The sequence below is a fragment of the Narcine bancroftii genome, chromosome 3 (genome assembly GCF_036971445.1).
Source record: "Narcine bancroftii isolate sNarBan1 chromosome 3, sNarBan1.hap1, whole genome shotgun sequence".
NCBI classification, from domain to species: domain Eukaryota; kingdom Metazoa; phylum Chordata; class Chondrichthyes; order Torpediniformes; family Narcinidae; genus Narcine; species Narcine bancroftii.
In genome coordinates this window covers 266,623,904-266,639,853 of record NC_091471.1, presented here as the reverse complement: position 1 = coordinate 266,639,853, position 15,950 = coordinate 266,623,904, and the positions used below count along the sequence as shown (strand labels likewise).

Below are 15,950 nucleotides of genomic sequence, written 5' to 3'. Positions count from 1 at the left end.
TCTCACACTGAAGCCGGTTTGAAATTGGGTAAATGCACAACTCCAGAAACCCATTGTGCCCATGCAGGTTCTTTGAGGGAGACATGCATCCTGTCCCTGGTCCTGTTTTCCTTTCTCTGTATTTAGACAGTTGCATGCTGCAATTTCAGAAACAAAATCTTCCATGTGTGGCATTTCTCCCTTGGCTGGAACCCCATTTTCATGAGCAATGCATTTCTTAAAATGTTATCCACTATTTTTCAGTAATTGTTGTATGAAAGGATTATTGTTTTATTATGCTTGACTTGGTGCCAAACACACAATGCCGGAGATTGATATTTATCCCAGACTCCAGAAATAGTCTGTTGTAATATTTTTAATTATCATACTGCAATGTTTTTAATTTGGCTTCTGTTTCACATTTTAACATTTACTTAAACCTTACTGCTGGACTCCTAAAGGCTCTGTGCTTTAATTTGTCTATTTAAGTCAAAGGCCTGAAGGCATATCATAACAGTCTTGAGTCTGGAGCCAGTTAATGACTTATAACCCTCAAATTCTGAACTCTTGTGTTTTGAACGAGACAGTGCAACCCACCCATTGAATCATGCGAATTGCTTAAAATTTGGCTGCTTCCATAACTATAAAAGATTGTTTTATCCAACTCCTGCTAATCCTGGATGTGGTAATGTTATTTTCAGTTGGAGTGGGAGAAGTTACTGATCTTTAGCAATGATTCATTTCTACCAATGAGCTGCAAGATTTGCAAATTTAACCCTTGTGCAAAGAGAAAAATTATAATCTTTATGGATCCCTGGGATTAAAGGTGACATTAGTTCCACTTCTTTGGAGTTTGGTAAGTTCCCATGCAGACTGTCAAGGGAGGACCAGGTGGTCTTTGAAAGGGTGGGTGAGTTTTTTTGAGAGATTCTGCATTTGCACTTTTTTTTGCTTGGGTCTCTCTGGACAGCTTTTGCAAGGATGGTGCTTGATAGCTTTCTGAAATGGAAGCTCCTCCTTCATTGTTATAATGAGCCAGATTCTGATGTCAATGAGCAAGCTAAGTAATTTTAGTTAGGTTTTGAAAACCCTTGAGGTGTTTTCCCTTCTTTGTATCTCCTGCCTCCATCAGCAATCATGTCTCCTATTGGCTGCAATGAAATATGAGAAGCTGAATTTCTTGTGCTAAAACAGTTGCTACCAACATGGGCTGTCATCAATTTAAAGGTGCTAGGAAGTTTGGAAAGGCATAATTTAAATGGATGTCTGTTTCTCTTTTGGGTACCTGGGCATTGCAGTCCAGTTGGTGCAAGAGCAATTCAATGCTGGTCTTAATTAATATCTCATGCCTCCTTCAGGATGCACATTTAGATGGCATGTGAATGATCACCTCTCATAGTCGACACTGTCTTAACTCACTGACGCCTTGAATAATGTTACAGAATAAGGTACCTGGAATAAGGTAACAGAACACTGCCAGTAACTTTAAAGTAGCACATGGCATGAATCATCATCTTGTGGAGAAAAACAAGTATGTTAATGTGTCAACACAGTTGCAATTCAAATCTGAAGGAATTTCAGCAAGTATTGAATTTGGATCATTTTGAAAATTTGTGTAGACCACAGATAAGTCAAGATGTGACAAAAATTTCTTCCTCCCTCCCCATCGTTAAGGATGGGCAGTGTGAGAGGCACGCACAACTTGTTACTTGGCACCTACTGCTCTCCTCTTGCCCCCAAACTTTCATTCCTCCCACAATGCTGAAGTTATTGGAAGGCTAATATTTTAATTTCAAAGTAATATTTAGTGCACTGGGCAAAAAATATAAATGGTTGATCATGCAGGATGTTATTAATTTATTGTGAATTCTTTAAAGTTGTCTAGAAGGATTTAAATGGACATACTGGCAGGTGTGCTATAATCAAAAAATAACAGCTGATCTTGTTTGACCACCCTAGTGTTTTGCAATACTTCCTGTTATGCACCAAGTCAATTCTTGTTTTGCTTTATTTTCAAGATTTGTTTTGGTACTTTCAAAAGCAGCGAAAGTTTGCCATTGAAAAATAATCAAAATTTCTGAGCAATTTGCAGTAAATACAATTAAATCTATGTTTTCTTTCTGTGTTTTTATGCAAAAGTTAATAACAATTTGATTTTTATTAGACAGGTATCTTCTTGGTACATTGAGGATTATATTATTATTGAATTGTAATTATGACTAATAGTTTATAATTGAGCATACATAAAACATGTGCAGTCATCAGTCATGGTATTCTGTCCATTTAGACCATTGTAAAACAGTCACTTTTGCTGGGATTCCTTCTTAAACTCAAAGTAGGGCATGGAAATAAAGTTGAGAGTGATGTTTTATGTTCAAATCTGGATAAAATAGAGTAAAAGCAAATTATCATGAAATATTACTTCAAACCTCAAGACACAAGGGTTTACAATTTCAGAGTTTAATCTGTTTCCCGGTTCAACTGTTTTTAACTTGATCATTTTTGGATTTTCATAAAGTTGGTAGCTTTTGTTGCAAATGTTTTTGTTCTGAATGCTGTCAGATCATTTAGCCAATTGTTAAATGCTATCATATTGATAAATTTTGAAACCATCTGCTTTGAACCACTTATCTTGTGCATCAAATAGGGATTTGCACTTCTAGAAGTAAAGGTTGGGAAATCAGGAACAGGAATAGCAGGCTGATCAATTCTTTTCATATTTTCCTACACTTTACAGATAATTTAGCTCATTCTAGCTCCGTGCATTCTCTTCAATCCCATTCTTACACATCTCCCTGTAACCTAAACTCTCATGTACCCATCAACAACACCCCCTCCCCAACCTAATTCTTCAACCACCCAACAAGATCAGGAATAATTTACAGTAGGAGGTTAACTTGTTGACTAACACAATAGTACCTGTTAAAATCTGGGACATGTGGTTACAAGGGCCAAGATGTCAAAGCACACAGTATGGAAGGATAGGACGAAACCCATAGCTGGAGCTGTGAAGCAGTAGACCCCTCCCCCACCCCAACCATGCTTGCAGTTTGAATATAAATTAATCCTCAGAAAACTCTAATCAAGATAATGGTGCATGTATTTTGTTTTCGGCTTGTGTGAGTGTGTTTGTCACCAATCCAACATTATCGCACGTTTTCTCACTTTTTCTTTCTGCAATGCTCTATACCTGAAATTAATCCAAAAAATAAATTGTTATTAGGCACTTTCCAGACATTTGGGACTTGTGTTTCAGTTTTTACTTTTGGTTCCATTTGGCACAGCTAATAGAGCTGCTATCTCATGGCTCTGATGATTTATTCAGTCCTGACATCAGAGATGGTTGGCGGTGGTGGGGGGGAGGGGGGTTGAGGCGGGTTATGGTGGTGGTGTCGTTTGTTCATTCCCTGGATACTCCAATGTGGGTTGGTACATTAGTTGGCCACTCTAAATTGCCCACAGGGCATAGCTAAGTGGTAGAATCAGGGGATCTTAATGGGAAGATGAGGAGAACAGGTTACAAATAAAATTTATAACGAATGGGATTTATATGTGATCTGGCATACCCTCAACGAGCCATAATACCTCCTGCATTTATCAAAATTAAATATGAATATTTTTCCTTTGTGATTTTAAAAATTGGATATTTTCAGTTATTTTAGAAACAAACATGAGGAATAAATCTTCAGTTTCTGTAAAGTTAAATTGTACTTAGACATTCCATGTGATTACGTTCTACCTTTAGCTCTTAAACCAAATATTATTTTCACATGATTGCCAGAAAATTTTTATTATCTTATTTACACCTGTACCTTTATTTTTCAATTTTTGTTTACCACAGTTGTGCCAATTATCAGTGCATCCGACGAAAAAAAATATGCAGTTCAGTTATCTATAACCCTTGGACCACTTTGAAAGCTACTTGCAACTTCCATGGAGCAAAATAAATGAACATTTTAAGTTCTGCATAGTTTATAGGAAAAAGTATTCCAAATAGGCATCTAAGGATGTTCATTGTTTTTGTCTGAACTACTGAGGAGAGTCTGATTTCTATTATGTTTTGTTGTTAAACACTTTTACATGAATTTTTAAGATTAGGATCATTTTTGTTCATAAGTACTTTCATAATTTTTGCTGGCATTCATTCACTACCTAGCTGCTGTCTGACAAAAGCCAACACATTTGGAACTATACCCTAGGATAATGAATACCCTATGGAGAGGAACTATTAGAAACTATACTTCAATGCTATATTAAGGAGATTAAGGTGGAATGTATTTTGTACAGTACTGTTCGTATTTTGAAGTGCACTTTACATGGCAATAGTATATTGCGTTCTTGACGCTGCTCTTGTAATATTCTAAAGCTTTGGTGTTGAAAAGTGAGAATTATATGTCAAAAGGTTTCTCACTATGGACTCCTGTTTGTAATTCTCAAGTTATCTTTTTAAATCCAGACATGACAGGGGATATAAATTTTTAGTTTTTACAGGATTTTCCAGGTAGAAAAACATCGCTCAGTTTAATTTTATTAGAAACCATAACATCTTTCCATACATTTGCACACTCCTAAGAAACAAAATTTAATTGGATTCAGTAAGCCTAGGAGTCATCTGGACCGGAGACGCTGGTAAATTTGAAGTCTGGTAGACCTGTTTAGTTCAAAGATTTTTTTTTAAAGTTCATCTGAATGATGATGATTTGCCACCTCTTTTAGTGAAGAGTTCAGTCTGGTGCCTTCAAATACTGTTTAGACCTGAATAGGTTAGCTGACAGTCCATTCTCCAAATGAATCACTGCGTACAAAAACCTGTTAATCTCTGGCAATAATAAAATCATTTTCTGCTCTCTGGAGAAGCTAGAATAGTTGCTTTCAATGTTGGAGTGCTGAGTTTCCTTTTTAGATAAACTTTAGTTTTAGAAAATGTTTAATTATACTTTACCTTTTTCACTGTACCAATTGTGCATGAAGAAATTTTGTTTCTGTGAGGGGAGGGATGCTTTATGGGAAGCCTCTATAACTTCTGCTTAAACATTTCTCTTTCTCTCCCACCCCCCACCCTAATGTTTCAGATCCATGTATCACCTCCTGTCCACACCTTGTTCAGACCTGCATTTTTCAAACATACCTTGACACACCACCACTCTCCTGATCTCCCATTATCACAGATGTTGTCCTTTATTCTCCCAGGTATTTATAACTTCTAGTTCTGTTGTGAGGCCATTGACCTGAAAAGTTAACTCTAATCCTCTCTTCATAAATGCTGTCCTGCTTTTGAGTAATTTCCAGGACTCTCCATTTTATTTCTGTGACACTGCTCACAACTGACAAATGTGATATTTTACTGAGAATTTTTCCAAATTAAGAATACATACAAAGAAATGCATCACAAAGTATGGAAAGTCAGTATAACAGAACTTTTTTTTTTACATTGTGCAACACTTTTAATTCAAAGGTAAAGTAGAAAACAAGAAAAGTAATAAAAATAATTTTAATCCAAACCTCAAACCATTCCAAAGTTTCATGGCTAATATAAAGTAAAACAAGATAAAATGAAACCTCAAACCCACGAGAACCACAGATCACTTAATTATCATTACCACGAAAATAATTTAAAAAAGAGCCCCAAAGATTTTGAAAAAAATTTAAATTTAAAACACTTGTTGAGCATCTAATTTTGTCCAAAGTTAGGTATGACATTAAATCATATAACCATTGATTATGAGTGGGTGGGACAGCATCTTTCCATCTGATCAAAATAACGATGAGATGAAGACAATTTCACTATCCTCTGTTCAACCATCCATCCCAAACAAGGCTATTAAAGGATCTGGTGTTAGGTTTACAATAATAATTATTGGTAAAGTATGGAAGACCTCTTCCCAGTATTTGACAAGGGTTGAACAAGTCTAGAACATATGAATTAGTGAACCATCCGCATTCCTGCATCTGTCACAGTAAGAGCTAATATTAGGATAAAAATTAGCTAATTTAACTTTTGACATAAGCTGTACTAGCTATTGTGTTGTTTTTTTTTTAAGGTCAAACGCCCTGCACCACTTTACTGATGATCTCTGGGCAACATCTGATGATTGATGATGGTCTTTTCATCTCTGCTAGTCTTACTGCTGCCAACTCAGACCAGATATTTACTATTCTTTTCCATATTTTGTTCTCTCCAATTGGGTACATTTTAGAACTTGTATTTCTCATCTTTTCATCTCCAGATGTTCATTACACATGTTGGCTTTTTTTTGTCAATCATCCACGATTTATTTCCATGGAGCTTCATACATTTGTTCTTTTGTTTTGGATTTTAGCTTTGTTTCAGATTGTTGTTTAATTTCCAAGGGTGTTCATGTCTTCCTGGTAAACTCAGCCATAGGGGTAAAGATATATTACTGACATTTCGGGCCTGAACCCTTCCAACGTCAATAATACACCTTTACCTCCTATGGACACGGCACGATCTGGTGAGTTCTACCAGCATTTCTGTATTTTTACTACAATCTCAGCATCTGCATACTTTTGTGCTTCACTTCATGCCTTCCTGATCCTGGCTTCTAAAAGAGATTGAAAATTTTCAGCAGGTCAGAGAGCATTTGTGGAGCAAGGGTGAAGTTAAGGTTTCAAAACTTCTGAGTATTAATGCTTTCTCTTTTACCAGGTGCTTTTTGATCTTTGCAATTTCTTTCTTTTCCTTTGCATCCTAATACTTATCTCCAACTTTCCTCAGTCTGATGAACTATTGATGAGCTGAAATGTTGACTGTTTCCCAATTCCTCAAATGCAGGAGATTGGAAGGGGATGGAGTGGAATATGTAATCAATTAACCAAAGTGCATATCCAAAATATTTTTGATTTTTTAAATTATTTTCTCACAACAGGTATCCAAAGCTGCTGTAGACCTTATGAATTACTGTGAGCAGCATGCCCGGAACGATCCGCTTGTTCTTGGAGTTCCAACGTCTGAAAATCCTTTCAAGGAGAAAAAGCCCTGCATCATCCTATAGCTTTGCCCATAATGGATAAAGCACAGCACATTAAAACCCAATTTGTGATTGCCAACATTATGAAATACTCAAAACAGTGACTACAGGTGTCTAAATAAGGATTGTACTTTTTTCAAAGCTATTGTTGAACCAGTGTTTGCAAATCTAGCAAAGAGGATTTAGAAATTTAGCCAATGCAAATTAAATTCACCAGATTAAGAAGGGGAAAAATTTTAATGGGGACAGATTTTTCATGAATGTGCTTTCTCATTTGTCTAAAGTTTGTCAAAAATTAGTTGATACATGTGGTGGGTGGGAGGGAAAATACCAGATGATATTGCTGGCAAAATCCCAGTCGCATGGAATTTGAAATTTTTCAAATATTTAACACAAAATAGGGATCCTAAATTAAATGTACAAGTATTTTGAAAAGTTGACCCTGAAAGTTTTATCCCCATAAAAAAAAACACAATGGTGTAATGTAAATAAGATTAATTTGAAGTTACTCTGCTTGTTTGATCAATCCTGGGTGCATTAGTTTTATTATTAAGTTTGATTAATTCTGCTCAATGGTAGGATTTTTGCAGATTGGCATCTCCCCATACATCTATTTTAATCCAGATTACGTAAAAACATGTTTTAGAAAATTGAACATTGCGCAACAAAGTTTTCTAGGGTGTATCATATGCGTGGTAGCTCAAAAATATTATGAACTTTTGTGTTAAAGTTTTGGGTTGGGTTGTGTGTAAAAATAGAATCTGCTTGTATCCTATTTTACACTGACAATTGCAAATTAATATGGAACACTACATATATTGGCAACAGTATTGGCTTTATTCACAGTGCACCAGTGCATTTGGCAATTTGATCATCTGCAGAAGTAGAAGGAGACATAACAAACTTGTAATTGACTAAAACCTGGTGGGAAAGCAATGGATGTTACACCTTTATTTTCTTCAAGTTACTATTCTGCATAGTAAATACTAAAGCAATTTTTAAAAATATACATCTATAAAATTAGTCTTTTGGCTCTTGCAAAACAAGATTCCTTTTTAATTGGCTAAGAATTGTATGATTTAATAATTCAAAGAAATAATTGAAACTATTTCTAAGGACTGTTGAAGCTATTAAATTTTAGAAAATCTCTCGATGAATTCACCAATTTGCAGCAACGAAGTTCAAAAGAGAACTCCTACAATAGACAAGTACAGTCTGTGCAAATTACTTGATCAATACTTCAGTGCTTGCTTTCAAAAGTTCAACAAACATTCTTGTGTAACAGCAACTAGATTCTGCATGCAATACCAGGCTGAAATAAGAAAGTACTAGTGCCAACTGGGATTTTACTCTGCACTTCACTATAAACTTTTTAAAATCCTAATTTTAAAGTGAAGTATTTGTACAACAGTAGAAACATACATTTGTAAGTTAGCTTTCTTGTATCTTATGAAAAGGCTTTCCTTCTAATTACAACTGCCAAACATAAATTGTATTTACGCAGGTAGTAAATTTTATTGTGGAATGAAATTAACTACCTGGTAATGCTGCATGATCTTAATATACCTTCAGGTCCTACCTCATTTAACTGGGGATAGCCTTTGCCCAATCAAAGGCTTCCACTTCAAAGAAATGGACTAAAGAAGAAAGAGAAAATTGAAATGTAAATTCACCATCTTTGTATTTATTATAATTGTTAACCAAGACCTGTGTATTAAAAAAATTAACTTAAATCAGTTTGGGGGTATGAGACAAAACAACTTGCCCAAGTTTAAAATTTGCTGCATCTTCTAATCCTTCAGCCTTCATTTTGTACTAGGATTTATTAACCTCTAATTTTAGTATGCATAATCTATCATTAAAAAGGCACGCTCTCTTGATTCTACACATTGTGCATTCGGGATTATAATTACTCCAAGGTGCTTGGATGAATATTATTCAGGAACCCAACTAAAATATATGGCATTATTTTCAACCCAGTGCTTTTTGTATTTTTAACAATATCCCGCATACATGTCTGGTTGTTCATGCGAGGTTGTGGAACAGGCTTTTGCTGTTTGCTATTTGGAATTTGGTCTTGAGTGGAAAGGCCAGTTTTTATTGCCCATTCAGTCTCATTTGTAATGTCAAGCTTCCACCTTTACTGATGATGCTGCCATAATCACTTTGGGGGAGAATTTCTAGAATTTAGACTCAAAACTGGCAAAGGAATGAGACCTCTTCCAGATCAGGAAGTTGAGCAGCTCGCAAGACTCAGCAGAAAGTGCCGTTTCCCTGCATTTACTGCCCCCTGTGAAAACAGACCCCTCAGCCCATGTGTATGATCTTACTGATAGGTGTCACAAATTTGGGTGATGCTGTTAGAATATGGTTGGTAAGCGAGTAACCACTAAATTGTGTGGTAAGCAGCCACAAAGCACTGATGCTGAAGGAATGGATGATGTGGCTCTCAAATGGGCTACGTTGTCCTTGATGGTATCCTGCTGTTGTGTTGCAGCTGCATTTGTCAGGCAAGTGCCAAGTATTCCATCGTGTCCTGATTGTGCCTTGTAATGTATCATCTTAATTGCTGTGCCCTTTCCTGCCTTGGAAAGTGCACTTTAACAGTGCCATCTCCAACCACTGTGGGTCATTGATGATATTTATGCCATCACCTTCCTCAACTCCCTTAACCAATAAAGAACCCCTCTTATTATCTGGTCAAGCTTGCATTAATGCAGTACCAAAACTTCCTTGAAGATGCAAAATGGTTTACAAAACTACTGAGTCTGCTTTTGACAAGCATTACCTTTTCCATGCTTTTTGCATAGATACAAACTGGATGGGGCTATCTTTGATTCTAGCTTCGGTGATTTGTGTTCTGGAAGTAATCACAACATTACCAAATTCTGTTTATATTGGCATGTTGACAAAACCATTATTTTTATTCCCAAAAATATAGTTTTCTGTTTTATACCTGACGAACAGCATTCTACTTAGCACTGTGGGGGGAGAATGAAACAAAGTTTAAACATGAATAATAACCCTCCCAAATTTCCTTCCATTACTAAATTAATGATAAAAGTGTAGAAATGTTATGTTCCTGTAATTCAGGCAATGCTCCCCACCCAAGTTTTCCTTCTGTTCTCCTCCCATAGCACACTTGCCACCCAGTTGAAAACAGAAGATATCGATCTGGCAAAAGAAAATGAGAAATGGAAATTATACAGTAAAAGTTATAAAAAATGCATGCAACTTGTAATTGTGATCTGTGTTTAAAATTGACCATTTACTAAGTTCAGTAATTTTATTTTACGGCTTCAGTTATTCATCTCTGGAAGTCTCATTTGAACCCTTCAAATAATAATTTTCCAAAAACTATTTGATTTTTTTTAAAAAACCTGTCTTAATTCATTGGAGGTTTCCAGCCAAATTCAACATTTCATCCATACAAATAGAATATCTTGACACATGAACTGACCAACATTCTCCAAATGTTTGCAATGGAATAATCAGATTGAATTAAATAAATCCTCCTCTAAAAGGGGACAGTGTATTTGGTGTATTTAAAGGCAGCACAGGTTAGTGAATGGGAAGAGCATGTTCGCATGATGTACCTCTCAACTAAAACAAAATAAGCTTATTATAAACAATTTAACTTTTGTGAAAAATACCCAAACAAACTCCAACTGAACCACAACGGCCAAAATTGAGACTCACGTGACACATTGGAGCTCTATAAGCAAATTCATAATTTCGATGCAATTGTTCTATGACAGAGGCCCACACTTTTGAACTGAAGAATGAAATGTGATATGATTTAAATCAGTGCCATTTAAATCACACAAGACAGTTCTTGCACAACATAAATATGTAGTTCCTTTCTTGACACTGCAACACTTAGTCATCATGTTGAATGCAATTAATAATTTGATCTAGATTGGGTTTTGATCAATGTATTTTTGTTACTTGCACTTGATTTTAACTGACCAGTGATCCTTCAGGCGGATGTGGGGTAGTGTATTTGCTAGTGAATGGTTAAACACATCAATAATTTTTTTAATTGCATGAGTTAGTTTTGATTGTTTATTTTTCCTCCTTTTTTTTAAATCCATGAAACTTCAAACCATTTTCTTTTAAAAGTGGCCATTTCCTTGTCCAGTGTAAGATCACTGATACTAGATTCAATCTGAGGCTTTTGGTCAACTCCAATTCTGTGTTTGAATATCCATGAATGAATGTACTTTTCATTAATGTTCACTGGTTTGTACTTGAGTGGAATTCTTGTTTTGTTCTCTAGTGTGATAATGTCAATTTTAGCACTGGACATCCAAAAATGGTTAATTATGATCCCCTTGTTCAAATGTTTTCTTTGTGAATCTACTTGAACCCATTCAGTAAGAAATTGTACATTAATTTGTTTTCATTTGTTGCTGGGTGATAATTAGGCAAATAATGGGCTGATGGCTACACTTTTCAGTGTTATTGGAGAGATTTAAGCTGTTAAATTTTTCTAATATTTTTGTGTAATTCTTAAAGCAATGAAGGCATATTCTGCTTCTGACAATTAACAAAATGATTCATGCAGCCTTATTGTTTGATTATTGTACATGTTAAAACTGTTCAACACTAATTGCCTAGATGTCAATAACTTAAAGCACAAAACCTGTACAGAAGATTATGGGAAATCTGTCAACATTCTGGATGTTTATATTATTGATTGTGATCCAGAGGCCAATGGAAAGGTTGTTGCTAAACGGGATTTATCACTCCTCCTTCAGCTATTCAGTCCACTATTGTAATGTATCCACTATTATTTACCTGCAAATTGTCACTAATGTTATTCCTCCTTCATATGTAAATGTTAGTCATTTATGTTTTGCAGCCTTGCATAAGTGAACTTGTCATTATCTTGAGTGAGACTTTGAAGGTCTCCAGGTTGGATGCCGACTAACTTACTTTAAGTTAAGATTTCCTGTTATCTCGTGCATGAAGTTTCTTTATACATGTTATAAACTTTAATTCTAAATCTCTTTATTGTTAATCAACCATCTCCCATGAAGAAATTCTGCTATTTGAAGCAATAGTATGATCAGGACATTGATGGGGTGCCAGGGTATTTTCTGACATATTTTCCAGACTATTGGATGTCATTCATGTTAATATCCCAATGTATTTTTAGATGATACACACCAAATTTTGCAATGAACCCAATAAACATTGAAATCCTGGCTACAGCGAGAGTCAGGGCAGCATGGCAATCTGGGCTCCATGAATCTCAAGGCAGTGCCGGAAAATCGCTCACAAGCCAGATGTTGGATAATCGAGATTTCCAAATAGTCGGACAATGGATTATCAGAATTTTACCTCACTGTTCTGCAAATCTGATTAGTTGAATTGCAGTCTTTTCATAAAGCTATTTGAAACTCTAAGATTAATTTAGAGTAATTTAAAATTCAATATTAAAAATGTGATTATGGCTGTCCAATTACATACCAATAATTGTGATAGCATGTGTTATGTTACATTACACTTTTTTTTCCCAAGAGAGATAGAAATATTTTAATTTGAGTTGCAATTAAATCCTTGAGAAAGAAACCCTAAGGAAGAAGATTTAACAAAATTGTATCTGAAGTTTTAAAACTTGCTGAGATGAGAATTTTTATCGTGGGATATATTTCTAATTCTCATGTTTGTGATTTGAACCATGTTAATTTTTTAAGCAAATTCAGTAAATTGTGAGTTTTGGAAATCTAGATGAATGCTTGAAGAAGAAAATGGGTTGAATTTGAAAGAGCTGACGTAAATTTGATGGCCAGTATTTAAAGGTGACAACACCGAAGGGAATGGAAGAGGTAAACTCAGATGTGATTTAAACACAGGCTACGATACATTGTTCTCTCAAGATCCTATGGCGTTTTTTCCAGCAAATTAGGACTCTGTTTTCCCATACTGTTTTTTTATATATCCACAAAATATTGTTTCTATGTAGCCAGTGCCAATTGGTAAAGCAGGATATGAACTTGAAACATTATTATTGCTCTGTGGGAATGTGTTGTAATATTGCCCGGGTTACTCACTGACCCAAATTACGACACTGGCTCAAGGTCTCTATTTGCATTAGGGAGGACAAATGTAAAATTCCTGGAACAAAAAAACCCTCAAATTTCAAATAAAGGAACCTCTTTGCTTGAAGGAACTTTTATTTTTAAATGTCCATCACTGATCCTCCTCACAGTTGGACCACATTGTGCTTCCTGTGTTAAAACTTTCATTGTTTGCCAGCCAAAATCTTTTCAGTTGTCAACCTCTTGGGTACTTTTCCAATTTTGTTCATAAATTATTAATTGAAATAGAACATAAAAATACAGAGGTATTTCTGAATTCAGTTTTTGTACAGTTGTTTACTTTGTTAATTGACAGGCATCTTTTTATAGATCAGCCTTTGTAGATCAATTACGCAGTCACTTCCATTTCTTTCAGTGTCCCTCACTATATGTTTGATACAAAGATACCAAATAGTGGCATTGTTGAATCAAACTTTAAAGTTTCTTGGCTGATGTCATGTCTATTGGATACACATCTTCCCCCTTTAGTGAGCTAACTTTGTTTATTTTCATCATGACTAGAAGTGGAAATTATGAACTCTTACTTTAGCAAACCATGAAGAACCTGAGAATTTTCTGCAGTAAATCCCTGGAAATCACTATTGCCTGGTTTTTGAGGGAAATCAATGTGCATAAAATACAAGATTGTTTCTGCTTTTGCTAATATCCAAACTTGAGAAGTTGTCGATCCCATCAATTTAGTTTTCCACATGTTCTTCCTTTGTATTGAAGGCTGCTATCTTTTCAAGAGAAACCTTTTAGCTAAGGAACCCTTATCTAGGTTTGAGGGTGCAGTGGATGAAAAAAACTGACTTGAAAGGTCATATGCCATTTGACAAGAGGATGGACACATAAGATAGCATCATTAACATGATCATTACTAAATTTGGTCAATTTTTTTGAATCTGTGAAAATCTGTTCAGACTTTGTTCCTGTTGTCACCTGGTAGATCATTCACATGTTTTAAAGTATTTTTTAAAATTTAATAAAGGCTTTTCATATTCGGGTCATCAAAATGATGCATTAAAAATTACCTCCTTGATGAAGTAGATTTTGTCCAATATGCACATAAATAATCCTCCCTCATCCTTTCCTTCCCTGTCTGCACTATCGATATAACCTGTATTGTCAACCTTCAGAATTTTGTGGGGTAATCGATCACTCATCAGAGTTAATACATGACACTCAAACAGATTTTATGCCAGATATCTTTTTACTGGCAATTAGATTTTTGACATGGTACAAATCCACAAAAATTCAACTGTCTCTGTCTACTTGGATTTGGTTCCATTCATTAATTACTATTAAATGTTAAATGCCATTCTACAATCCTGAGTTGAGATAACAATTGCAAACGAGGTCCTTGCACACCTCTCACACTAACTTGTATGCCACCTTTTTTTTGTCAGTAGGTTCCCCAAAGCCTATGTTTTTATCCTCCCACCTTTCTGGGAGTCTCATCTGTTGTAGTATAACTTTCTTTGGTCTAATAATTAAAAATTTGTTGATAAATATATTAAAATCAATTTGGCACTGTAACATGATTAGTTGCTAATCTGTGGGGTTATACGAATGAAGAGAAATGTATTTTAGTTTGAACAGATATGTACATGCTCTCACCTGGGTTGTCTGATACCCATATGCAGATAATCTAGAGCTTCAGCATGTAACCTGATTTGCAAAGTGCATTTAACAAAGGTCCTTTAATACCATTTAATAATGTTTTGTAGAAAATTTGTTTGCCAGATTCTGATGTTATTGCCAAACTTGTCTGAATTTCTTACTGATTTTAAAAAAAGTGTATGTAGCATTGTTTCTCTTCTAGTTTAGTTATATTTTTTTCTAACGTGTCATTGGCTAGGTCATTTGTTTCTTTTGTGAAAATGTTACAAAATGGATTGATGACAATAAAATATTCACATTTGCAAACTTGTCTTCAAGCTTATTGTTTGAGGAGATTGTGGCAAACCAGGCTTTCGTGCCACAATAAGAATATATTTCATATTATGTTTCAGGACTCCCATGTCAAGCAAAAATTAATAAGATTCAAAGACAGAATAGAGGGAAACATCTTTTAGGTAAGCAATGGTGAATTCAAGATAGTATGTTTAATTCAGACTTGTGTGTGGTTTTTTGCAATATACGTTTTAGTATATTCTAGTGTTGATAACTAGAGAAGGAGGTACTTGGCATTAAGCTTCACAAATGAATAAAAGGTGAAGCTTGATCCATAGTGATCCTCAAGCAAAAGGTTAAGGACACTACTGCAGTGTGGGACAATTCTAGTTGCAAATCTGCACTGAGGTGCAAAATTAAGGTTATTGGCGTGAAATTAATCTTTGGAGGGAGGACGGCATTAGAAATGGTAGAGTTTTGAACTGCACTATTTTATTTCTGGATTGAATGAGAATTCAGCTTAATATTTCAGTCTGGAAAGAGAACACCTCCAAAAAAGTGGCATCTAATTAACTGTAGTGGTCTGAGCTTGCATTAATGCTTGATGTATATAAGGTTAATCCATGACATGGCTCTGACCAAGAGTGCACATACCTACCTTGAAGTCGTTTATATAAAAAAAGAAGCAGACATAGATCATTGAGTCTGTGTGCTCCATTGTTCCATAAAATCATGGCTGATCGTTTACCTTGACATTTTTTTACACTAATGCCATTTCACTTGATTCTTCCATCAAAAACTATCCATCTTTTTCTTAAATATTGTTGGTGACTGAGCCTGCACAACCCTCATGAGTAGAAAATTTCCAACATTAATTACATTATGAATGAACAGGTTTCTTCTTTTCTCTGAAAGACTGAGAACCTTTTAGGACTGTAATCCCTTGTTCCAGATCATACTCCAAGAGCAGTGTCCTCCCTGAATCTGCCCAGTTAAGACC

At 35.3% G+C, this 15,950-nt stretch overlaps 1 protein-coding gene across 1 annotated transcript in view; it reads left to right on the top strand.

The window, feature by feature from the left end:
- The window catches only part of LOC138758725 (guanine nucleotide-binding protein G(I)/G(S)/G(O) subunit gamma-7-like), a 78,814-nt gene extending 71,748 nt beyond the window's left edge, over positions 1-7,066 (top strand). The window contains exon 5 of the mRNA XM_069928062.1: positions 6,867-7,066. Within this exon, the coding sequence (XP_069784163.1) occupies positions 6,867-6,992 (126 nt within the window). The 3' untranslated portion in view covers positions 6,993-7,066. The remainder of the gene's footprint in view (positions 1-6,866) is intronic.
- Positions 7,067-15,950: the final 8,884 nt, after the last annotated feature.